General features: G+C 41.8%; 1 protein-coding gene across 2 annotated transcripts in view; it reads left to right on the forward strand.

Moving 5' to 3' along the window:
• The window catches only part of Kcnk2 (potassium two pore domain channel subfamily K member 2), a 124,974-nt gene that overhangs the window by 37,221 nt on the left and 60,720 nt on the right, over window positions 1-27,033 (forward strand). The window contains exon 3 of one of the 2 annotated variants that reach the window (XM_027418720.2): window positions 4,617-4,734. The exons of the other annotated variant lie outside the window; for it this stretch is intronic. Within the exon in view, the coding sequence (XP_027274521.1) occupies window positions 4,617-4,734 (118 nt within the window). The remainder of the gene's footprint in view (window positions 1-4,616; window positions 4,735-27,033) is intronic. 2 annotated transcript variants of the gene reach the window in all.

Genomic DNA, 27,033 nt, shown 5'->3' on the forward strand with positions numbered 1-27,033 from the left:
TATACACCTTCTATTGTTACTCCCAATTTAAATATTTTCAAAGATGTGCTTAATTCAGATGAGGAAATGGAATCCCCAGAGGAAGACCTGTGACAGGTGCCAGTTGTCACTATGGGTTCAAATTTGTGACAGGTGCCAGTTGCCATCATGGGTTCAGATTCTGAAAATGCCTCCCAGCATTGGTGCAAAGCATGGTCATCTATGTCCCCACCCATTTGTAGCGTGTTCTAGGATAGGCTCATCTGTGCCACTCATTGTCCTGCTCAGTGGGACCTTTATGCCTTTTATTAAGATTTGTTTATGAAACATTTTATTTTTGGGGGGTATGTGCATATTTGTGTGTGCAGGTGCTGTGAAGTCCAGAAGAGGCCAACAGACGGCATGGAATTAGAGTTATAGGCAGTTGTGAGCCACTGAACATGGCTTCTGGTAATCTAACCAGTGGCTTCTGCAAGAGTAGCAAATAGTCATAACCACTGGGTCATCTCTCCACTGGGTCATCTTTGTTTACCAAAAATATTGTTAAAGGTTTTATTTATGTCTTTTTTAAAACCTGCTATAACAAAATATTTAAATGAAATTTGCTCACCAATATTCAATAAATTTAATGACACAACATTCTATTTGTTGAGAATTTTGTGTGAGAAATACACTGCTTTCATTGCTCTTACTCAACTTTGCTGTGGGAATTGTGATAAACAGATGAAAAGCAACAAAGCATGGCTAGAGAAAAACATGAGGTAAAAGGCCATAATATAGAAGCAAGCTTTTCCCCAGGTAGAAAACAAAATTGAACAAACACAAAGAAATAATGAGTTCAAGCAATGGTTCTCCAACTTGGTCCCCAGGAGCTTCTTGGAGCTATGACATCAGATCAATCCTTGTTCATTCTTTTAAAGATTGTGTGTCTTGTGTAGGCATGTGCCTGTGAGTGTAGGTGCCTGAGGAGGCAGAAAGGGCTCCCTGGACAGGAGTTAGGGGAAGTTGTGAGTGAGCCACCCAGGTCCTCTGCAAGAGCCTTCTGTGCTCCTAACCCCTGAACCATTGCTCCAGTCCCCAAAGGAGTTTTCATAGTATCATGAAGGTGTTTTTGTCTTTTGTGTTCTGCTTTATTTGTGTCCATTGCAGTTTTCTGGAGATTTTGTGACGGGCTATTCAAACAGATTGATTGCAGAAGTGTGTCTGTCTTGTATTAATACATCTGTCTTGTATTAAGCCAGGTATTAAAAATATTCATAAAATCACAAAGCCACCTCTCTTCTCACTACTTATTTTCAGTACAGACAAATATTTATAATTTAAAAGTACAAAATAAAAACTTACTGGTTTCTCCAGTAAGTGGTGAGGCCACAAAGTGGTTCTGAGACTAAAAACTTTCAAGCACTGATAAACACAAAAGATGAGAAATATACATTTGTGTATCCAACACTGGTAAATAAATTTGAATTTAAAACAGAAAAAGTCAATTCTTCAAAAGTAATCATATAGATCTCTATGGAATCCAGAACAACACCCCAGCTGCATTGCCTGGGATAAAGTCAAGATTTAAGCTGTGGCCTTGGTAGGAAGTTCAGACTGCTATGGGGCTATTCATTTTCATTTTTATAGATTTCATGTATTTTAAATATGTGAATGTTTGGATTGTGTGTGCTGAGAGTCTGCAAAAGAAAGAGAGGGCAGAGGGAGAGAGAGAGAGAGAGAGAGAGAGAGAGAGAGAGAGAGAGAGAGAGACAGAGAGACAGAGAGACAGAGAGAGACAGAGATAGAGACAGAGAGAGACACAGAGAGAGACACAGAGAGAGACAAGACACACAGAGAGACACAGAGAGACAGAGAGAGAGAGAGAGAGAGAGAGAGAGAGAGAGAGAGAGAGAAAGAGAGGAGAGGCATACATAACACCACATGAGAGATTATATGAGGCAAGGTCTTTCTCTATATCCTAACTTTGAGCTCTCAATTCCCCTGCCTCTGCTTGGAGTTATAGATGTGTATCACTGTGCCTGACCAGCATTTAAAATATGTTGAATCTGTGGTAGACTGATTCCCATTTTCTTGAGGAGTTGCCATACTGATTTCCAAAGTGGCTGTACAAGTTGGCACTCCCACCAGCAGTGAAGGAGTGTTCCTTTTTCTCCACATCCTCTCCAGGATGAACTGTCATTGGTGTTTTTGATTTTGGCCATTCTGACAGGAGTAAGATGGTATCTCAGAGTTGTTTTGATTTGTATTTCCCTGAGGCTAAGGATGTTGAACACTTAAATTTGCATAAAACTACAAAGAGCATGATTTTTATTTTTAATTTTGTCTGTGCTTGCTGCTGAGGATAGAACCCAGCCTTAGTGTATGTCACATAAGTGTTATACTATCAAGCTACAGGCCTAGTCTCCCTCCCTCCCTCCCTGCCCTCCTCCTCTGCCTTCTTTTCTTTTAGTTTTGAGACAATGTCTTGCTAATTTACTCAGGCTAGCTTTGAATTCACTCTGTAGCTCAGGCAAGCCTTGAATTTCACAACCTTCCTGGTTTAGCTCTTGGCATAGCCAGGAGTACAGGCCTGCTGCATCAGTTTCAACAGAGAACATTTTAGAAGATTGACACTGAAGGGAAACCTTCACTGTCTGCTACTAAGAACACAAGGTTAGACGAGCAGAATTAGCTTTCTCAGAACTAGCTTTACAGCATGCTGTGCGCATGTTTGCATGTGAAACCTTTTTCATTCATGAAATGGAATGAAAAACACTGGGATCCGGTATTATTTACAATAAGGAGGAATATATAATCTGAACATTTGTTATCAGTCCAGTGAAGATGAAGTGTTTCCAGCATTAGAATGACTGCTAAGCCTTTGTCTGTTGTTGGGGGACAGTTGTAAACAAAGTCTTCTGGATAATGGCTATTTTCCATCCAGCATTATAAAATATTAATAATCTTTAGTGTGACTGGTGTATTTCTAGCAATCTCTCCCAAGGAAATATTAAGAAACAGGAGTATTTATACACAAATTTATTTACAAAAGAGTATTTTATAATACAGTGTATCTGTAACAGCACATGCCTATGTATCAGACTATGATAAGGATGGGAATAGCAAACAGAAATGTGACAAGATTACTTGTAAGGGCATTATTAAATAAGTTATTAATTGCTTAGCATTGATCAGTATACAGTTATTTCTTGGTCATTACCAAGTTACCATAATTGAATAAGAATAGAAATTCAGCATTTAACATAGTTTTTGAATCTAACTATATAAAAAGACATTGAACATTATGTGATGATACAGTCTGTAATGACAGCTAGTTGGGAGGGTGAGACAGAAAAACTGAGAGTTTAAGACCAGCCTGGGCCGCATAGCAAGACCATATCTCAAAGAAAATATAATGAAAAAGGCTATCAGGAGTATCCCCCTTACCATGTTAACAGTGATTATGTCTGTCTTTGGGAATAGTGAATGTTTTTATCTTTTTATCATCGTTCCTCATTTTCTTAATTTTTTTTTTTACAAAGAACATGCCTTGTAAAATAAAGAGTATCAACATGATTCAGTTGGTTTTGCACACAAGTATTGTCGTTTTAATCTGTTTATTGTGAGCAGCTGTGAAGTGAAATTTGAAATCCACTCCCAGTCTTGGTTGCTTGCTCTCTCCATCGGCCAGTGCCTGGAGAGCATCCTCACCTTTCTAGAGTGTGCTTTATTTTCCCTTTGCTTCTAACAACAATGCTACTGGAAGCAAGCTGTACTGTCTTGGCCTTTTGCTCACCTAGCAAATGATACTCTTCCAAATTCTAAAATCCAAAAGATAAGTGACAAAGCTTTCTCCAGGCGCAGCAGAAACATGTGATCTGGCCATTTCGGTGTTTCCCTTTGGCTGTACCTTGTCTTCTCATGCAGTCCACATCATTTACACTGCCAGAGGGGATTCTCCTGCTGTCTTCCAGTCTGCTCTTGGGGGGCATACACAAGGAGCCTACAAATCCCATGATTCCCATGAGCACAGCTTATGACAATCTTGGGTGATTCTCCTTGAAGACTTTATTAGAATCTGAGGAAACTCAAGGCACCTAGATCTAACAGGAGGGATCTAACTTACTAACAGGTCACATGGTCATTTTTTTTCTCTTACCACAATCTGTAAGATCTTTTCCGTAGATCTTTTGAAATATGCTTTTAGCTCTTGTAGACAGCCCAGTCTTTGGTATGACCAACAACATCTGAAATCACAAACATGTTAATGAAGGATTATGCATTATTTAATGCAGTCTGAAATTTGATATTGAAATGCATAACCAATCTGTGCTGCTTACTAGAGAACCCTGATACACTTAGGTGTTGACTCAAATATGTCTCTAACCACACCACCGGAGGTGCTATAAATGTACGCTCTTAGGTGCTCCATGCCAATACATTCACTTGCTATGGAATGTAAAAATGTTCATGATTTAAGTGATGTCACATTTTTCAAAATAAAGTGTTAATCCTTCAACACTTTTTAAGCAGAAAAATCAAAGACTTAAAGTTGATCCCTTTTATGTAACTGGTTGTCCCTGGGGTGGGTGTTGAGATGTTTGATGCCGCTGTGTGATTGACATGTACTGATAAGTTTCTTTTTAAACTTGCAGCAAATAGTGGCAGCAATAAATGCAGGGATTATCCCCTTAGGAAACAGCTCCAATCAAGTTAGTCACTGGGACCTCGGAAGCTCTTTCTTCTTTGCTGGTACCGTTATCACAACCATAGGTAGGAGACAAATCACTTTCTATTTTCTATTGTGGTGTAGTTCATGACCTGACATTCATCTGTTCAAATTTCCTTTATACAGTTGGTCAAAGTAGTCTGAGATAGAAAACTAGGGTATAATACATAGGGTTTTGAATTAAAAGTTTGAACTGAGGGAATTAGCAAACTAGCCCACCAGTGAATTAAAAGTTTGAATTGTGCAAACTAGCTATCAGTTCAGAATGTAAAACTCAGAGGCAATATGGTGGAGACATTTGATAAGGGACAGTATATTGTAATATATTAAGAATCAAGATAAGTTTGAGATGATGGTTTCTTTATATAAGCAGTCATCCCCGTGTCCCCCTCATCCCCCACCACCCCTGCCTCTTGTCTTCAGTGTAACAGACACAGGATTTTAATCTGACTTCGGCTCGATATGTTTATTGGACATTACCTATCAGTCTTAAGCCTCCCTTAAGACACCTGTTGTATCAATTGCTCAGGTATTAGGTTTACTTCAGAGTTTGTTGCTTACATGTTGTATCTTGATAATAGCATAGACATATAAAGTGTTATCTGTGACACCAGGCTGGACCCTGGATGTCTTGCCTAATCTCTTGGTTTTTTTTTTTTTTTTTTTTTTTTTTTTTTTTTTTTTGCTATAACATTGGAAATGTTGCAGTGGAAGCTTGTGTTGTTTTGAGCTTGCCTTATGTGTGCTCAGCATTTCTGTAGCATCCAAATGAAGGCACACAGAAGTCCTCTCTCTGGTATTCAAACCTTCAGTGCTGCAGAACTTTCCAGAAGACTTCTGTGCACATCCTATAGTGGGAGGCACCTTTACCATTCTAGCTCCATTAAAGGAGGTGTGTTAAAACCATGGTTTTTGAGAGTAAGAAGGACATGGATTCGTCGCAGTCATGAATGCATTTCAGGGGAGATAACACACATGTGAGTTCATCTCTCATGCGGCAGGATCCCTGCTGATGGGATGGACTGAGACTGTGAAGGTTTCCATTTTATTTGTTTATTGCCATCAATGAGTTATAATAACTCATGTGAAAATCTCAGATCAGCATGTTCCCAAAGTTTTTGGTAAGACAGCATGAAAGCTCTCGGGTGAACATTTACTTGAAATTCTTCCTTTGTTGGGAGTGTGTGGTGCCTGCTGCATGTGTCGTATGGTAGCTGATATAGTCTGGGGGTCACTTTCCAGCAAGACTGGTACTTTTCCATGCCGATGTGCCATTGTCAGGAGGTCCAGAGATGATGTGGATGCTGACTCTTCCGTCAGCAGGGTCAAGAGTTGTGACTGTGAAAACCGGGAAGAATGGTAACCTTGATTCCTAACCACAATTACAGGTTCTGTTTGAGACTTAGACATTCTGGCCATTTTTATGGTGGAAATAACTGCTTGTTGTGTAAACTACTTAGAGTCTGTAAGCAAGGGCATAAGAGGAAAGAAAAGGCTCACAGACTGAGTGAGAATGGTTTGTTCCTGTCCAAGGATAACTGAAGTTCACATTACAGCTCACTGTGACTACCACTAAATTATTTTGCAAGAGACACAGTCATTATATGCCCTTAGTGCTTTGCTGTATATAAACAGTCTCGTTTTTAAATCCCCAAGTTCAGTAAGTTTCACAGACATACTTCAGTGCATGAAAAGAAATAAACTATCGTTACCAGCTTTACCCCCAAATTATAGCCACTAAATACAGTAGCTAGTCATATGGGCTACTTAGGAAGTTGCCTGGAAGCCTTGTCTCTTACCCAAACTTCTCAATTTGTAGCCTTAGGTGGCTCAAATCATTTTGAGTCACCTGTCTGGTTCTTTTACTCCCAGGTCTTTCTTATTCCAGTGTGAAGGCCATTTCCTCTGACCTTGGATGAGTTAGAACAGGGTGAAAACACTGCTCCCTCCCCCAAGATTTTGAATCTGTGCAATTAAAAGAATAAAAGCCACTAAGGTTCTTGAGGCCATGAGGAGTTTCTCAGCCATGTGGGCTGCATGGTGCTGCAAGCTGCACTGGTCCATTGGAAACTAGAACTTGAAGGTTTGGGCAGGTAACTTGCAGTGTCTTTTGTAGGGTGTCATGGAGCCATGTGGGCTGCAGATGTCCACGGCTTTTCTCTTTCGCCTTATCAGTTCAAGATGCCAACATGATCTGGGCAGCTTATACATTGGAACAGTGTTCAAGGGAAGGTTAATTACACAGAGTGCCGTATTAAACTTTAAGACCCAAATTTAAGGAGTCGCTTTCAAATTACCCACCCTTTCTAAAATTGGATCCTTCTACCACCTTCCCCAAATCCTGCTCCACAGCTGAACACCCTGTGGTCCATGATCATCTCTCCCCACCCCCAACACCCTCCTTCTCGCCCATCAGCCCACAGTGGTGGCTCTGCTTTTAAAGCAAAGCCAGCAGTCACTGCTCACCTCTGTAGCTGCTACTTCATTGGTTCAGCCAGGCTCCCTCCATATCACTTTTACTGAAGAGGCCTGACTCAGATCCTCTCTGTGTTTCCAACGCAGTCGCCAAGAAGTGCCACAGCCCCATACCTGTCTCTGCTAATAGGATGCCAGGGGTTCTTATCTGTTTTGTTTGTTCCCCCAGAATTTCCCTTATTTCTGAGATGTAGTAGATGCTTAGTAATTAATTGGGGGGATGTCTGGAGAGATGACTTGGTGGTTAAGAACGCTTGCTGCTCTTGTAAGAGGATTCGGGGCTGCAAAGATTGGACACCTCGAAACTCCTGTCAGGAGATCCATGGCCTTCTTCTGGATTCCACAGGCACCCTGCACACATGTGGTGCTTACAAAACCACACGGACATACACACTGATACACAAACAAAAAAATATTTTAAAGGAATCTTATATTTGAAAGCAAATAGTCATATAGTTGGTGTGAGCTGTGGCTTAGTGGATGTTCCTCAACACTAAAATGATGGCTATGATACTAAATTAGGGGCTTGTTCAACATATCTCATCAACAGCTTGCTTGTTTGTACATTTGTTTATTTAATAGATAGTAAACACTCTTTCTCTGCTGCCATAAAGATAAGAGTCAAAGTCCTTAACTCCGACTTGCACAGCAATGAGTCAGGTAGGATGGCCAGCAGATAAACCCAAGAGGCAAACAAACAGAGTGGTGCCATGTGTATAAGCTAAGAGCATTTAATGGAACCCACAGTGTACTTTATAAGATATTAAGGTAAGTAGGTGGGGAGGTAGGGCAAAGGGTAATTGCCCCTGGATATTAGATGTTGTCTCCAAGATTGGAAAAAGAGTTAGAGATATCCAAGGCAAACATGTGTGGATGGGAGAATTCAGGTACAGAGAGCTAGGGGAAGAGATGACAGTAGAAATCCACAGGGGACTGTGGGTCACCTGGAATGGTTGCTGATGCTGGGAGAGCCTCATGCTGAGATCCTGTGACTTGCTACCAGTGGCTCATATTGGATCATTGCTACTTTTACCACCATTGGTAAAAGCTTATAGGCGCTTATAGGAGCAAGGACACAGTCTTACTGTGGAGATGCCAATTACACAGGAAAAGCAGCCGTAGCAGTCATGTGACCAAATGTGCCCTACAACTGGGTTTGCAGTGTGGTTAGAAGTAGGGGAGGAAAGTGTGTGGACAGACCTGAAGACAAATGAATCTAAGTTGGACTTGAGCTGTGAACTAGAGCTGTGTTTTGAAGAAAACATGCTGTTTCTCCCTGTGAAGGGGCAAGGCTGGGCACTCTGTGGTAGGAGCAAGCCAAAACCCAGACAGAGCATGGACTGGTCCTGGCTTGGGGGTGCATAGGTAAACATTTGTGTAGACCAGAGGCTCATTTAAGGGGTATCAGTAAAAGCTGACTGCCGGAGGTAAGGGGAAATGCAATTCCATGAAAATCGATACTCAAGGGTTTTGTACCTATTAAATAAGACACTGATTTTTTAAAATAGTAAAATGAGAAGAGACAGTGACATTAGGATGCATCTTTCAGAAAGAGATTAAGTAGAAACAGCCCAGTGAATGAAACGGTTAGGAAGTTAGGACAGCAACCCCCACAGCCACCTGAGCATTGCCCGAGATGGCAGGAATTGGTGTGGAAGGAAGAGCCGGAGACAGGGTGTTGAGAGAATCAGATGAGGGAAGCAGCCGGTCTTGGTGACTAACAAGATGAAGAGAAGGAAGTGAGAAGGCTGAAAATGAAGAGACTATTTAGACGGTAGACTTGTAATTCATCGAGAGCTCTCGTTGATCCTATTCAGAAAACCGAGTTTAAAAAAAATAGCCAAGGTTTTAAATGCTGTGTTATTTTAGGAAGCTTCATTTCAGTACTTCATCCCTCCCGCCCCTCTGTTGGATTTTCTTTCTTTCTTTATTTTGGCTATTCTTTCATTGTGCTGGCTCAGTTGTGTTACTTCATAATCATTGTCTTGGGGTCAAAAAGACTGGCCACCAATCTGCCACGGGGACATTAATAACCAAGATGCTGAATGCTGCAGGGGAGCCTGGTGTGCAGTCACAGAGAGAACCAGAGCCGGGAGTGGGAGGCTTTCCCGAAGAGGCTGCTGCAGGAGCTCTGAGGGGGCGACACCCATCTCAAACCTGAAGGATGAAAAGAAGTCAGCTGCGGAAAGACAAGTGGAAACATGAGTTCAGTCAGAGGGCACAGCCACGGTGCAGATCCCGAGTAGGATGGAGTCTGGCACGTTGAAGGAACTCAGAGGAGCCATGGAGCAGACCCTGGAGGTCTAGAAGGAGGGGTAGCAGAAGGAAGCCGTGGGGAGAGGAGGGTCACAGATAAGCAGGAGCCAAAGCACAGGGGCTCTGAGGGTCATGGTGAGGGTCTCTGTGAAGCATGCAGGGAAGGGGCACTGGCATGTACCCCCATAAGCATAGGGTGGGTCTAAGGAGATAACTCAGTGTGAAACACTTGCTCTGCTAGCATGAGGACCCAACTCAAGTCCTCTTTAGTTTACAGTCCTGGGCATCCTCTAGGGAGAGAAGCTTTCTTATTTTAGGGACATCTGTCCCTTTTACAGAGAACACTCAGTTTGAACCACCAGAGTGTTGAGGCTGAGTTCACCTATGCAGTCCCTATGGTTTGTGTGGTTTCTGTATTTTTCTGTATTTTTGAATGAAATAACTAGAGAAACGCTTCAGTTTTACAAGGCTTGAATTGCTAAAGATATTATGATATTGATGCCTGGCTTGCTACAAAATCGCATTCCATCAGACATCGTACTTAACTGACGAGAAACAGATTATGATGAGAAAAAGAAGAAGAGGAAAGTGAAAGAAAGGTTTGGAGTAATTTTACCAAGCAGGTTCTAGATAAAAAGGAAAAAGAAGTGGGAGGAAGAAGAGAGAAAAGGAGGAGGAAAAATATGATTGGGAGAGAGAGAGAGAGAGAGTGTTGGAAACCGTAAAGCCCTGTGCTGGCTTTCGGCTGATACTCCTTTTCCTGTGTGGAGAGGAACAATTCCCATCATCCCGTGTTCCCTGCTGTGAGCTCAGGAGTCTAACCTGCCTGTGGACCCGAAGGGCCCGAGCAGTGGTGTAGAATTTGCCGCAAAGCCTCCCCAGGAGATGAGGTCCCTGCAGCTCTGAGTGTTGAGTGCTAACTTACTAATTTAGCACACGCATGTGCCTGTGGCATTTCACCAGTCTCTGAGAGAGCTGCATGCTGGATTCTGAAAGCCCATTTTAAATGAAAGTTAAGGTTCTTTCAGGCAACTTTAAGGTGGGTCATTTTGCAACATTTCTAACTTGGACTCACTATATTTTTAAAAAAGCATATTAAAGAAGATGATTATTTAAAAAACAAAACAAGAAATCCTGGTTTTGTTCTACTGAATGCAGAAGTACAAATTAATTGTTTTGTGTCTTTGACCTTGTGATTCTTCTGCTACATTAAATTAATGAAAGTAAAACTCATATCAAGATGTTAACATATGGCCAGGCCATGACGACCCACACCTTTAATCCCAGCACTCGGGAGGCAGAGGCAGGTGGATCTCCCAGAGTTCGAGACCAGCCTGGTCTACAAGAGCTAGTTCTAGGACAGCCTCCGAAGCCACAGAGAAACCCTGCTTCAAAAAACCAAAAACAAAGTTAACATATGTTCTTCATATTAAAAACTTGCATGCAAGATTATGTATTATCTGAGAAAGGAGGAGGAGAGGGAGGAGGAGAATGAGAAGGAGAAGGAAAAGAGGAGGAGGAAGAAGAAGAAGGAGAAGGAGAAGGAGAAGGAGAAGGAGAAGGAGAAGGAGAAGAAGAAGAAGAAGAAGAAGAAGAAGAAGAAGAAGAAGAAGAAGAAGAAGAAGAAGAAGAAGAAGAAGAAGAAGCTATTAGAGAAGATGCCCTGTGGATAGAGCTAGGTTTGCAGAGTCCCAAGTTATGCTGGATGGGTGATGGAGCTGGATTCCTGTGACTACTGTTACAGACTCCTAAGTGGATGAGCTAAATTAGTCATGCTAACTTCTCATTGCATATGTATGCATGCCAGGCAAGAGGAGGCCTGCAAAGGAACACCAAGTACCTTGTGCAGCTTGAAAAGGGATTTGGAAGCCTCTGGGAGGTAGTTTTCCTAAGCGTTAGCCTTTTTCTCCAGTCACAGGAGAGTGCAGAGTGGTGTAGTCTAGGTCTGGTTTCACTACACACATTCCAGTAAGCAGAAAGTGGCCTTACTCATCAAAATCTACACTGGGTATCAAGGTTATTTGTTATCAGAACAAAAACCACCATATTTTCTTTTTTGTAATAATTTTGAACAGTTTGCAGTAAGGCACTTTCAATCTTCTGGAAAGCAATGACAGTCAACTTCTATGACCTTGAAATTGTCCCAGAAAAGGGCTGGAGAGAAGACTCATCAATTAAAGGCACCAGCTGCTCTTCTAGAGGACCAAGATTCAATTCCTAGTACCAACATGGTGGCTCACAACCATCTGTAACTCCAATTCCAGGGCATCCAACACCCTTTTGGCCTCAGTGGGTACCAGGCATGCACACAGTAGGTATACACATATTCATGGTAAACACTCATACATACAAAATAAAATAAGCCATAAAAAGGAAAAAATATCCACCAAGTTATAAACAATGTATCTTTTTGCCCTGAATTAGAACCTCACCTGTTTCCTCTCTTCCCCCCACCCCACACCCTCACTCCTGGTGCTCAGTGCTGTTAGTCCCAGGGTTGAATTATATAGCGCTTCTGGCAGGCCAGCGCATAGCCAGGCTTGGCTCCAAATGTGATTAAAGCAGGACAGGACACTTAAGAACACTGTTCTTTCAAGTGTCTCATTTAATAAGGAAGGTGTGGAGTTATATTTGGTCACTTTTGTCCATCTTTTTTGTTTGTTTTTTTCTTGAAGGTTTTCAGAATAATGCGGTCTTACTCTTGGAAAGTTGGCATTGCTGTGTCATACTTTAAGCATAGCGAGATGTTGACAGAAGAACTCACGCCAGGTGACACATGACACTCATGCTTAACCATCGTGGCTTATGTGCAGCAGCTTTGACTCACTGTAGGGAGAAAGGAATTCTGGGAAGCTCTTGGTTCTAAAACACAATTGGGAGAAATACTACTAATGAGAACAATCGAAAACTCAGGTCGTCAGAATTATACTTTACCTCCTAGCCGTAAGTTACCCTAACTCCCAACATTCCCAAAAAAAAAAAAAAAAAACAGTGTCCAGGTTTAGGGGATGCTCTATCATAGCTCTCTGAAGATGCTGAGAAGGAAAGCAATTGCTGGGTTCCAGAGATGGCTCAGTGGGTAAAAGCCTGCCATGGGAGCCTGAGGATTGAGTTCAAGTCCTTTGAACCCACAAAAAAAAAATCTACATCCAGCATTAGTAAACACGTGTAGTTCTAGTACTCCTGTGAGGGATAGGAGTCAGCGGGAGGGGACTTCTCAGCCTGGTGTACCAAAACAACAAACAAGCAAACTAAAAACAGAGACCCACATTGTCTCAAACAATGTGGAAGGCAAGAACTGAGATCTGAGATTGTCCTTTGACCTCTTTGCACATGCCTCTACATCCATGTATGCACACCATGCATACATTACACACACACACACACACACACACACATACGAGAGAGAGAGAGAGAGAGAGAGAGAGAGAGAGAGAGAGAGAGAGAGAGAGCATAATTGCTAAAGGCTAGCAGCAACAAGGTAGGACAAAGGACAGAAGGGTATAAAGGAAAGCTGAGCAGACTCTCTCCCCTGAGCTCTCACTGTGACAGCACACATTTGTGCCCTACCCCATACTAAGCAATTTTCCAGCAGACACTAATTAAGTCTAGTTCTGATGCTGTCTTCTTGGCTTAGCATCAGAATCTACAGGTGAAGAACTCAGACCCACGACTACCCCCATTGGAGCCCAGACTCCTATACTGTTGGCTCTGAACTCAGGCCCCTCCTTGGGTTAGGTCTGGAGCTTCTCACCGACTCAGGGAAACAATTTACGTTTCTCATAACATCTGCAGTCAGACAGACACAGAGCAAGCTGTTTGGAAAGAGGACTGATGCCTGCCTAGAGCCCCGTCTTCCAGGCACATATGGAAGTGGAAGCCGCTGGAGCTTCCTAAGCTCTCCTCACCCATGTAGTTCAGAGATTTCTGCAGTGTTGTCCTTAGATATGCATTGTTTGTGCCAGTTTCTGGTTCCTTCCATCTTCCCAGAGGATGGGAGAAATGGATCCTAGAGCTTGCCCGTCTGTCATGTGTCGTGGCCCGGCATGTCTCAGCCCCAAGCCCAGCAGTTGGTCACTGCTTGAGACAGTTGGTCACATTGCATCCAGTTGAGGGCAAAGCAAAGAATGTGAGCCTTGCTTGTTCATGCCCAACATCGTTCTCCTTTCATCTGGTCCAGGGCCCAGTCCATGAAATGGTACCATTCACATTCAGGTTGTGTTTTCCCAATTCCATGGGAAAGATAAGCCCTTACAGACCTTCTCAAAGGCCCTCCTCCCAGGTGATTCTAGACCATGTCAAGTTGACAATTAAAACTAGCCACCATGCTGGCCAAAGTCCACATAACAGAATCAGATTCTTCTGGACACCCCTATGGTTCAAAAAATTACAAAGATCTTTAAAAGTGTTACATGGAGGCCTAAGTCAACATGTATTGTTATAACTCACATTGGTGTGAAAGGCAGGGAATGAGTTGGAATCAATTAAGTGGGTACTATGCAAAGGATGGGTGTTTAAAAATATTTATTTTATGTGCATGCGTGTTTTGCTTGCATGTATGTGTGCCATGTGCATGCAATGTGCACAGAGGCCAGAAGAGGGCGGCAGATGCCCCGGAACTGGAATTACAGATGGTTCTGAGCCACCATGTGGATGCTGGGAATGGAAACCAGGTCTTCTGCAAGAGCAGCCAGTGCTCTTAGCTGCTGATCGCTCCATAAAGCCGTCCCTATAAAGAGCAAATCTTGTAAGTGAAAACTTGGATGAGCAACTTAATGAAGCTATATTTTAACATTAATTGATTCCACAAAAAGTTAGAAACACGAACTTCTAAGTAATAACAACCAAAGAATACGTTATACACATTCATAGACTCGTCTGTGCTTCTGTGTTACTTAACATTAACTAAGTTACTTCTAGGACCAATCTGGTGGCTTTTCACAGCAAAAGAACTTTGCTGCTTCACAGTGCAGGTCCAGCATTGAAGGCAGGAGGCCTCTTCTCACCACCCTTGAGACCTTTGCAGACCATGGATCGTTACCTCCAGGTCCTTCTGCTGTTCCTAGGGTTAGGAAGAGTTCTGATGCTGGGCGGTGGTGGCTCATGCCTTCAATCCCAACATCTGGGAGACAGAGACAGGTGAATCTTTGTGAGTTCAAGGCCAGTCTCATGTACAGAGTGAGTTCCAGTCCAGGCTCCAAAGCTGCACAGAGAAACAGTCTCAAGAAAATAAATAAATAATGAAAGAAAGGAAGGAAGGAAGGAAGAAAGGAAGGAAGGAAGGAAGAAAAGAAAGAAAGGGGGCAGAAGAGAGAGAGAAAGAAAAGAAAGGGAGAGAGAGGAGAGCGAGAGAGAGAGAGAGAGAGAGAGAGAGAGAGAGAGAGAGAGAGAGAGAGAGAGAGTTCTCTGGCCACTAGGCTTCACACATGTACACATGTGTTATTTTCACTCCCAGAACACTGGCATAGCCAAGTTCAAGAGTGTATGGTGTACCCAGAATATACAAATATTTGGTGACAGATCCAGTCCTCCAGTCTCTTCTTTAATTTCTTGTAAAATAAATCCACTAGGGGTGGGCATGGTGTAGTGATTCATTCCTTTAATCTCAGCACTCAGGAAGCTGGGACATTTAGGATTGCCATGTGCCCTGTATACATTACAAGTTCCACACTAGCCAGTCTCAATAATATCAAAATGAACAAATGATAAAAAAATAAATAGTTCCTATTAGGGAACCATGCAACTGAGTTTTTAAAAAATCATGAAAGAAATAGAATAATATTTTAAGTAGGTAAACAGCCAAAGTCCCCATGTCCAAAGATTGGACACGCCCATTTGAGTGGTATCAGTGTGTCAGGTATTTTGTCTCTCCAACTCCAAGATTCTGAGTGGAATTCTTTAAACACGATTAGCAATGTTGTGCTTAGAAAACTAGAGTTCTACTAATGTCAAGCCATGACATTCTGGATTTAAAATAGAATAAGAATTTGAGAGGGGAAAAATAAAATCTAATTGCCAGAAAAATAAGCCAATATATTCTTTTGGAGTAATGTAGGCTTATCATCATAAAAAGGTTATTATGAAAAGGTGTTAAGTTATAGAAATGGAAAATCTCCTGGGCCAGATGATCATAAATCACACATTGGAAACTCTTTGTCTTTTTTACAGTTCTGTTAGTTGACTTTCATAAATGTTTGTGAAGGTTTGAAAATGTGCCATGTTAATTGCTTTTTAAAATTCACAGAAACACTAGGAAGCATAAATCAAGGCAGCTAAGATAAATGTTCGCCTCTGTCAGTACAGAGAGGAGGCCATCTGCGTGGCAGAACTAACTGGGAAGATAGTGAGTCATGAATGGTGTGCTCATTTTAAATGGGATCTTTGTATTTACAAATATGTAGACATTTCCATGTGTTAGCCTGCCATAGTTACTGCCATTCCATAACCATTGACTTATTGATGTATAATATGATGGCTTTTGTCATTTGGATGCGACATGTCCCCAGTAGACTAATGTGGTTAAGTAGTTGGTTCTAGGCTGGTGGTGCTGTTGGGGAAGGATGGGGAGGAAGGGCTTAGTAGCTGGTACCCACTTCCTGTTTGCTTTCTGCTTCCTGCCTGAAGCTGGTTATCCTATAACTATGCCATTTTCCCTTCCCAGGAAGATTCGTGCATGTCCCCCACCTCTCTTGAACCCTCCTTGTTACTTATTTTCTCTGGGTCTAAGGATTGTAGCATGGTTATCCTTTCTTTTTTAGCTAATATCTACTTATAAGTGAGTACATACCATGTTTGCCTTTCTGAGTCTGGGTTGCCTCACTCAGGATGATTTTTTTTCTAGTTACATCTGTCTGCCTGAATATTTCGTGGTGTCATCATTTTAACAGCTGAGTAATACTCCATTGTGTAAATGTACCGCATTTTCTCTATCCATTCTTTGGTTGAGGGATGTCTAGGTTATTTCCAGTTTCTGGCTATTATAGATAAAGCTTCTATGAACATAGTTAAGCAAGTGTATTTGTGGTAGAATGGAGCATCCTTTGGGTATATTCCTAAGAGTGGTATAGCTGGATCTTGTAGGTCAATTCCCACTTTTCTGAGAAACTGCCATATTGATTTCCAAAATGGCTGTACAAGTTTTCACTCCCACCAGCAATGGAAAAGAGTTCTCACCCTACGCTTTCACCAGCATGAGCTGTCACTTGTTCTGTTCCTAGCTATTCTCGTTTTTTTGCATTTCCCTAATGGCTAAGGATGTTGAACATGTTCTAGGTGCTTCTTGGTCATTTGAGATTCCTCTGTTGAGAATTCTCTGTACCCCAGTTTTAATTGGATTATTTGGTTTATGTCTAATTTCTTCTCTTGTGTGTAGATTCAGTTGTGGTGTGTGTGTGTGTGTGTGTGTGTGTGTGTGTGTGTGTGTGCAGGTGCACTTTTAGGTGTGCATGTACATATACATGCATGCTGGTTGACCAAGTACCAAGAATCCTTTTGTTTCTGCCTACCCAATGATTGGATTATAGGTATAGCCAACCACACCCAGGTATTACAAGGTTCCTGGGGGTGGAATTCACATCTTCCAGCTTTCAGACAAGCCCTTTGCTGAGCCAACTATTCCCCCAGTACTGGCATTTTCTGAAAATTCACCTTTTCATATTCTGCTTTACAGATTTCCTTTTAATCTTTTACTCGCTTCATTTATTTAGTTATATTTTAGAAAAAATTTCTTAGTTGTATCTTTGTTGATCTGTTTTGATTTTGATTTCTTACACTCAGTGCCACTGGCGATTTTTATGCTTATTTTCTATTCTTAGTTATCTCATTGGCTTCTTGAAGTTCTCTCCATGTTTGTTTTTCTATAATTCTTGGAAACCTTTGGTGTCTGTGCATTGATTAGAATTTCTGCCATTTCTGTTCTGCCCTCTAATTTTTATTATCTTAAAATTCTGGTTTTAATTCTGACTTTCGAGCATCAATTTCCCATCTGTCTCTATTATCATTCCACTCTATTTTTCTTTATTTGTTTTTTCTCTTGGTGGCACTGGGAATTAATCTTATGACCTCTCCTTTGCTGGGCTGGGGCTCTACCACTGAGTACTCAGAGTCCTCTCAGTTATTTCCGTTTTCATTGAGTTTGAACTCCAGATCTATAGGTTGGTGGTTTATTTTCATCTGTCGTCACTCTAATCATGTTCTGGGTCCTACAGGATCTCATCTTCAGGGATGTGTTCTTTGAGTCATTCATTTACCCCAGTAATATTAATCTTGAGTTCATGGGACAGTTTCTAGAAGGTTGAGACATAACAAACCAACACACAAGATCTCGTAAGACACTGAATACTACTACTACTACTACTACTACTACTACTAATAATAATAATAATAATAATAATAATAATAATAATGATAATATACAGCCTTTGATGGCAAGGGACAGGAAGTAGGCCAGGTATAGAGGCCAAGGGTAGGAAGAATATTTGTTAAATTATTTACTTACATTTGAGACAGTCTCACCCTGTAACCCACATTGACTTTAATTCATAATCCTTCTGCCTCAGCCTATAGCCATGCTGAGGGGAAAATGGTTTTAATAGAATCCAACACTTGATGCTTCTTCCAGTTTTCTACAGCAGCCATTTTTATCTTCGATTGTTTGTTTCTAAGCTGTGTACCCAGAGAGAGATGAGGGTCTCCAAGGTCTTGTACTCTTTGCAGTTTGAATGTGCTAGCTGGTGGAATAGCCTGGGTTAATTGGTTCCTGAATGGTGCACACGACAGTCCACTGTCTTCTGCTAAGTGGGAAATCCTCCTACATTCTCTCCCTATAGGGAGCTCTCTTTGCTTTTTTGTTTTGTTTTGGTTTTTGTTGTTGTTGTTGTTGGTTTTTTGCTCAAGTCCTTGGTGTTGGGATTTGGCGATTGAAGAAAATAAACTTAGGGTTAAAGCACTTAACCTAAGCAGCCTCCCCCATTGAGGGTATGTTACAGACAGGGTCAGAATGCACTGGATGCATGTTCCCCATGTCATGCATAGACTTTAGGGCTGAGTGAGCAGTGTGCAAGGAAGCACAGTGCAGACATGAGCAGTCTTTATGCTCTTCCCAGCCGCCATCTCTCCAGATCTTTCCAGAAATTAAGGACACTTGTGCACACCCCACCCTACCTCACCCCACCCATGTGTGTGTGTGGGGGGGTGTGGTGTGTGGTACAGATGGGTGGTCTCTTTCCTACAGTCCAAACTTTGCGATCCAGGCTGCTCTTATACACTGGCTGTAACTGAGCATTGATGCACTTATGGATGATACCCTCTTTTCTGTTCTTTGACAGGTATCTGGGAAAACACACCCAAGATGTACAGCAGGTCACCGTGCCTTGTTCGCAGGAGGTCCTCAGTCAGTGCTGAGTTCTTTCCACACATTTTTTCCAAATCAAAATATTTCCTGAGAGAGAATATGGGTGGATGTGTCTCCCATCATCTCCTAACCCCAAGGCTTAGATGACCTGCTCTGCACTCTGTTGGGAATTGAGGCAAATCAACCCTAGACAAAAAGAAATTCCTCAATGGAAACTACATCACTTAGATGAGGCAGAACCAATAAAAAGAATAATGACACATGGTCATCAGTACACCAACAGCTATTGGATTAATGATTTGTACTTTTCTAAAGCTCATTGCTTGGTAGAGATAAATAGAGTGCAGACACTTTGAAGCACACAGAATCCAGGAGGCTCAGAAAGGTCAGGAAAGTCAGAGCAGACTGAGAGTAGCCTTTGCTGTGGTTTCTGTAATGATATGTAATGTCGTAGGGGATGTCTCTAGTGGGTGGTGCATGCCATGTTCTTTCCTTATAGATAGTTTTGCTTTCTTCAACCTCTACAGTCAACTATCATCTAGAAAAAACTTAGATGGAAGCTTCCAGATAGTAGATATGAGTTTTGCACAGCTGTTATCATAGCACATTGTTAAAAATACTTGGGTTTTGTTACTAGTTATTGTTGTTAATGTCTTATTATATATAACATAAAATTCAACTGGCATAGTTCTGTCTGAATGTATCAGGATCTAAATCTCATAGCAGAGATGCGACTTAAAGGTGCTATAGGCTATCTACTGTACTTAATCTGGTTATAGGGGTTGCCCCTTATGGCTTCAGGGAAGTATGCTTTGACCTTAACAAACCCAACTGCTACCACTTCCAGTCAGTGTCTGATTAGTTACCAATATGGGTGGGTACCTTTGCCATCATGACCACTTCCCTCACTGAATCATTTTAAGGGGTGGCAGGTGTATTTGGGCTCACAACTCCTGGTAAGAAGCCTTGGTTGGTAGCTGTGGTGCCTCTGTCCATGGTGGGAGATTTTAAGTACATTGATTTACATTTTAGTAAATCAGGATGCAGAACCAGGACCAGAAGCAAGGTTCAGCTATAACCCTCAAGGCCTGCCCCAGTGACTTGTGTCACCCAGTCAAACCCTATGTTCCCAATTTCTCAAAATAGCCCTACCGGCTAGGGTCAAGTATCCCAACAGGTGCCCACAGGGGACATTTCAACACAGTGTCCTTGTCCCTCTGTCCTTTTGACTGAGACTGATGGGTTGATAAGATCAAAATTATTGACCTAAAATAACAGCTGTAGTGATAGCAGATGCTCACACCTGGATTCCAAGTGAAATTATTTTAAATGTCAGCCATCAGTACTTGAAAGTTTGTGTCTCAGCTTTTCAAGAGGTGATACCTAATTACCACCTTACTTCAATTTTCTGAAGTCTGACTTTAGTGTTTATGCAGTGATGGGGTTAAAACTGTACTGGCCATCTCAGTGATCATGTTTTATTTAAAGATTTCTAATTTTTAATGTAGCATGTCCCCCTTGGCTCATGGTACTTTCTTTTGTGGTGATAGCATTGTAATAAGGCATCTCACCCAAGACTGTACCTGGCCATCCTGTTTATGAGAGATGCCAGTTAGTGGCTCTATCAACATATCACTTATGTTTATCACTTGGCTAATGATGGGATGTTCTGGGAGCTGATATTGCTTATTAAGGTTTGGAATGGAAGGTGACCCCTACTTCACTTGGTAGACTACAAGACTTAGTCTGCAAAAGAATACAAAAAAGAGAATGTTTCCTTGTGTCTCAAACAGATTTAAGGAGGAAAAGTACTGCTGTCACTAGTTTCTCCATCGTTCCCATTGTTATTTTCATCAATAGTCAGCATGTGCTCTGAGTCAAGACAGGAACTCAAGCAACTTCACACCACACCCATCATCAAGTGCAGAGAGAAACAGGTGAACCCATGCTGCCAGCTTCATGCCATACCTAGCTCTCTTTGCTCTTATGTCATTCAGGGTACAGCCTAGGGATAGTGCTGCCCACAGCATAGGTGAGAGGGGAGAGAATGCAAAGGGTACAGGGATTGGGTTAATTCACAATCAAGATGGTTTCCCAAATACCCCGAGGCTAGCCTGATGTAGACAATTCCTTAATTGATACTCTTTTCTTAGACATGATTCTAGGATGTGGTAAATTACATTTAAAACTAACCATGCTCCATGGGAACTCTTCATGCATGCTGTTTCTGCAAGGCATAGGATTTTTAAGGCAACTTTTCAGTGACAACCCTCTTGTAAAATAGCAAAGCAGGGGCAGCTTATGAAATAGCCAGGAGGCCATCTTGTAAAATAGCAAGGTAACCATCTTGTGAAATAGCAAGGAGGCCATCTTGTGGAATAGCAAGGAGGCCATCTTGTGAAATATTGTTCCAACTGTAAACATCTGACTCCTGGACTAAGAGGAAGTTTGCTGAGTATGAAGTGTGTGAACACTTGGACCTCAGTTGCTGCTCTGGTTTTGGGGAGATCATCAAACTTTTAACAGGTAGAGTCCCACAGGAGTAGGTGGGTCTCTGAGGGGGTGTCACTGAAGGTTATGTCCTGGCCTGAGTGACAGCTTGATCTCTTTCTGACTGCAGAGGCCATGTATTCAACCACTTCCTACATTCATGGGCAGAACCATGAGCCCCTCTCATGGCCAGCCCTTCCTTGAGATTATGCCTTGTATTCACTCAAACTGTGAGCCAAAATAAACCTTGCCAGGTGTTTGCCTATAGCAATAAGGAAAGTGAATAATACAGTGTGTTTGTTGAAAGAAGTAAGAGCCCAGCTGGTTGAAAGGGGAAGCATGCTGTGCATTGGAAGTTGCTGTGTGAAAGGAAGGCAGAAAGGGCAGAGGAGACTTCATCACAGCAATAGCAAGGCCATTAGAAGAAGCAGATGCTGTAAAAGACTAAGGAATTGGGGGAGTCCAGCATATTCCTCACTGGGAATAATGGTGTCTATGTTGTTACTGGCAGCAGAATAATTACACATTTGGACATGCTGGCATGTAAAGACTGGGGATTTGTACTGAAAGATCTTGGGGTTATTTCAGGGCTTTAAAAACTCCAGACTAACAAAAAACTGAGGCTGTGCTTTCACTAGACTTAACTTCTTCTGTGAGGTGGACTCAAGGAGAGAGGACCAAGGCAAGCTGTCTGGTACCCTGCAGTATGGGAACAAGGGGTGGGCGGTGAAGCATGGATGGAAGGGTTGTGATGTAAAGGGGCCAGCCATGCTGCCTACAAAGCCCCTGTGCTTATGACACTGGGGGATAGACGAGTTAGATGATCCTGGCCAGTGGTGGCTAGTTTGGCTGTGTCACAGTTGTGTTGCTGAGCATGTGAGGGACACATAGGGTGTTGTCCAGCATATGACAGAATTTGGTGTCTGTCCCTATGAATGTCAGGTTGGAGAAGAGAAAGTCTCTATGAAAGAGTGATCTATACAAATGTGCTTGTAATGGAATCTATGGGACTTTAATGAAGGTCACAGCAGAGAGTGTCAGCCAATGAAAGCTATGGTACTTGCTGTTGTCACCTAGGATCAAACCCTGAAAATCGAAGGGAAGAAGACAGAATAAGCCAGCTGGACTTTTTAGATTTTTGTTTTCTTGAGACCAGTTCTCATTTAGTCCAGACTGGCCTCAAAATTGCTCCGTGGGTGAGGAAGATGTTGAACTCCTGGTCCTTTTGCCCCCACCTCCCAAATCTGTGATAACAGGCATGCCTCACCACTGCCACACCCAGCTGTAGTCTGGTTATTTTGAAAGGAGAAAGTATCAGTCAAGAAGTTCAGACAACAGACTGTATGCACAGATAAAACCCCCAAGCAGAGTAGATGTTAAGGGCCACTAGCATGTGAAGGGGGTAAGGAAGCTTCATGGGACATCTTTCCGCAAGTCCACCATTTCCATAGCAGTTGTGGCAGAAGGGCTGTGTGAGAACTTTTTGGGTCAAAGTTCTCTTGAAAATACTACACTCAGAAAGGGGACCAGGACAGAAGCAGAATGAAGAGAGGGTGCCAGTAAGTCAGAGATGGTAGGCCAGTCTCTGAGGGATGGGGAATGTGTTTGGTTACGATCAGAGTGGTAGCCAAAATGTGGCCCTTGTCTATACAGAACTTTTAATTCATCTGGTGAGAAAGCTCTTAAAGAGGAGATAGTGAGCTAACTCTAGTTTGGGGAGTGCATATAGCATGATTTATAGAGAAACTGATGTTTGATGTCAAACCCAAGTAATGGTTGACTTAGTCACAAGCCAGGTGATGAGCAGTGGGGAAGGGTGGTTCTAAGGCAAAGTGGAGAAACATAAAGAACCAATACTGAAAATTTGATTTGATGACAGTTTTTACTCTGGTGCTGTGAAGATACACAGGTTGATTATTTTTTTCTCTGAAGTTGTAGCCAGTTGCCCCAGGATTACTAATGATTATTCAGTTTTCAACTGATGTGTCCTGCTTGTTTTAATGATATATTTGAAAATTAATGAGTGCCATCCCAGCCCTTGTTCTATTCTTTTCTTTTTTGTTCCCTCCTAGCCTTTGTAGACCAAGCTGTTCCTCCCTAAAGTTGTTGTATATGTCTTCATAGGCATTTGATGTTTCTTTTAATTTTAAATAAGTATTTTTCCATCTTGTTCCATGTATAAGAGTATGTTCAAATACTAAAATGCTGCTGGTTCATTTCATGCTTTTCATATATTCAGCTTTTTACCAAGTTTTAATGATTTAACAATTTTGAATATTCTTTATTTACAGGATATTTAATTCCACCCACAACTAATCTGCTTGTCATCTTCTTTATTACAATTATTCCTTTTAATATTTTCTGTCATTGCATCTGCTAGAACATTCAGCCTAATAAATAATGGTTGGAAAGTGGATATCATTTTCCAAGACTTTAAGGGAATTCCTCAAGTTATACTTTAATCTTATATGTAATATTAAGTGTTTTGATATGGATAGCCCTTCTCATGATAAGGCAATCATTTTCTATTTCTAGTTTTTATTTATTTATTTATCTTTAGGATTTCACATGTGAGTACTGGATTTACATCATCACCACTCCTCTCTCTCCTTCCTCCAATTCCTCTCGTGCCCTATCTCTCTCAAATTATTATTTAACATATGTATACATATATGATGTGTATATGTATATACATACATATACCTGCTAAGTCCACTTAGTGTTGGTCATATGTGTATTGTTTAGAGCTGAGCACTTAGGATTAGAGTCTATCAGAAAGCTTGTCTCTCAGTAAAACTGCTTCTCCCTCTCTTAGCTTCTGCTGACTGTCTGCAGCTCTCTATTTGGGATCCACCCACCTCGTCATGTTGGCAACTCAGCTGGTGGTGTCATCCTGCAGGCCTTGTTTAGTTACCATATTGCTGAGATTTCATGTGTGTAAAGTTCCCTGTCATGTCATCCCCTGCGACATGGTAAGACACTGTTCTCTGGCCCTTACAGTCTTTCCACCCTGTCTTCCGTGATTTTCCCTGCGCCTTAGGTACAGGTAGACTGTAGAGGTGTCAGTTGTTCTCTGGATTTTGACCAGTTGTGCATCTCTTCAGGAGTCTCTGTCCACTGCAAAGGAAGCTTTTCTGATGAGTGTTGAGAGCTACAATTTCCAGGCTGGGGACAGGGCACGAGCTCTAGTTTTTGTAGAAATTTAAGGACTACTACACAGCATTGCTTGGTATCTTCTTGATCTATGAGCTACCTTGCCTTTTTTTCCTTTGTAACTATCCTGAAATGCTCTAAATAAGAAGGCATTTCTGAGGAGAGCAATGGTAGGCAGGTGGCTTTCCCAGTCTCAACAGTACCTTCTGCCATTTCTGTTATTGCTGTTGAATGAGACACGGGCAAGAATGGGAATGGCCCTTGCCGGCTTTATGCATAGCCACTGTCACCCATGTTCATTCACTAGTTGATGGTTAGGACAGCTGCTCATGCTTCTAGATACTTGGGGTCTGTTTCTGAGGTCTCTGTTATGTCTTCTTACCTTCTGTTTCCATGATTAATTTGCTGTTCAGGACTGCATCATATAAATTCTACTGCTTCTTAATCACTAATAGTTAGGTCCTGGTACTATGTAGGAGGAATCTTTCTACCTCACACATTTTGTTTTTCAGGTATTTCTTAGCTATTCTTGTACTTTTAAGTTCTAAAATGACTCCTGCACTTATTGTAACTACATCATATTTTCCCATTTGCAGACATCGATGGAACCTGATACTTGAACATTTGTTTGAGTGTATTGGAGTTCGAACACAGTGATTGACAGTGAAGAAATACAAAACACAATTTCCTCTCTGCTTACAAGTTAGCGTGTTTCAGAGATTAAAGTAAACATGGACCTAAACGTTCCACCTATTTAAGTATGGGGAGTTTTCTCATGTGCAGATGGACACCCTTGATTTTCAGTGTAACAAGTCTTCATTGATTTGTCCATCTTTATTAAGGCTTTAAAGAAGAATGTGGAGTCAGCAAGGCCTGGCACATTAAGTTGAAGCAGGACCAAGCCCCTCCCCCATGCATCAAGACTGAGCAAGGCATTCCACTATAGGGAATGGGCTCCAAAAAGCCAGCTCATGCACCAGGCATGTGGTTGGTATGTAAAATGAATAAAAGATTTAAAATTAAAAAAAGAAGAATGTGAAGGGTTTATGTAGTTTGCTGATTTTTAAAAAATAATTCAGAAATGTTCAGAGTAGCATTTTCTTTATCTTTGTGTCTTCAGTGCATACCATTATAATGGGAGTTCCCCAGAACTGGGAATCTCTGTAGATCATCCCAGTAAGACAGTTAAAGTTGAAGGACCATGAAAAGCAGGGAGGGTGGTGTTAATGACCACATCTTGGAGCTAGGATGAGATAAAGGGTCCAGTGACCGCCCCCCCATCTTTAGAGTTCTGATGGGGGCTTTATATTTATATAGAGGAAGGCTTGATCAAGGAGCAAGAGATATGCAGCCTGGTGAAGCTGTGGTCTGGGTTATCACAATCTAGTCTCTGCTTCTAAATGGTGAGGAGAAAACCTTTACGCCTGTTACTGCCTGCCTGAGGGGTATCTGTTTTGAGTGCGAAAGTTAGTGTGGTCTAATCATTTTGGTTAACTGTTTCCAGTGAGGCTCTGCTGTTCCTGGAGTCCAAGGGGGCTGGGATGAGAGAAGTCAAGACAGCGTGCTCATAGTCTTGTGTGATTTCATTATTAATACTTGATGATTGTATCCATCCGATTGTTCAGTGTGTCGTGTGACTTAAGGGCATTTTCTGTTTCTTTGCATGTGTGAAAATGTGTGTGTTTGTGTGCATACCCACGAGCACGTGAAGGTGGCAGAGGAGGGTGTCAGGTGTCCCTCTCTACCATTCCCTACCTCATTCCCTGGAGACAGTGTCTCTTAAGGAATCTGGCCTGGGCAGGCAGTCAGCTAGCCCTGGAGTTCCTCCTGTCTCCACTGCCCACAGCACTGGGCACTCATGTCCAGATTTCTGCATGAGTGCTAAGGATTTTAACTTCTGTCCTCACCCTGGTGTAGCAAGCATAAGCATCTGCTGAGTCATCCCACAGTCCCGGCACAATTTATTTCTCAGTAGCTACTCACTGCTTCACTACAAGCAGTGAGCATTGATTACTGCTAAATGCGTTGTTAAACCCTGAGTTCATGCTCATGCTGGAGTTATTTTCAGCTTCTTTACTGGTTTCATTCATTAATTCCCCATACGGTCTTAATTATCAAAGCTATAGATAGCATTCCTTTTTAATTTGAAAGCAAATTTTATCTCCCTTTGGTCTTTAAAATATTTATTGATAATTGCTTTTTATTCCAATAAGCCAGAAAATGCCATCATTAAATTATAAAATGTTTTAAAACCAAAGCATTTTTACTAGAAAGTAAGTTCATTAATTACCCAGGGAGTTTACTCATTATTTTTACTTGGTGTTTCTTTATACATATTCCTTTCTTTCTTAAATAATAGTCTCATTATTTGAAAATTTCCCACAATGTATTTTGATCATATTAATATCCTCCTTAACCTTCTCCAAGGTACCCCCACCTCCCTCCCCACCCACGGTCATGCCAGCACACATGGCATCACTCTTTTCCTTTAATCCCACCCAGTCTAATTTGTGTTGGCCCAAACTCCTGGCTGTGAGGCCTGATTTGTATTGCGATTGATATACCAGGAGCCACACCGCTAAGGAAGACGGAGCTACCCTCTGCTAGCAGCAACCCA

Source organism: Cricetulus griseus, chromosome 5, assembly GCF_003668045.3.
Source record: "Cricetulus griseus strain 17A/GY chromosome 5, alternate assembly CriGri-PICRH-1.0, whole genome shotgun sequence".
Lineage (NCBI taxonomy): Eukaryota > Metazoa > Chordata > Mammalia > Rodentia > Cricetidae > Cricetulus > Cricetulus griseus.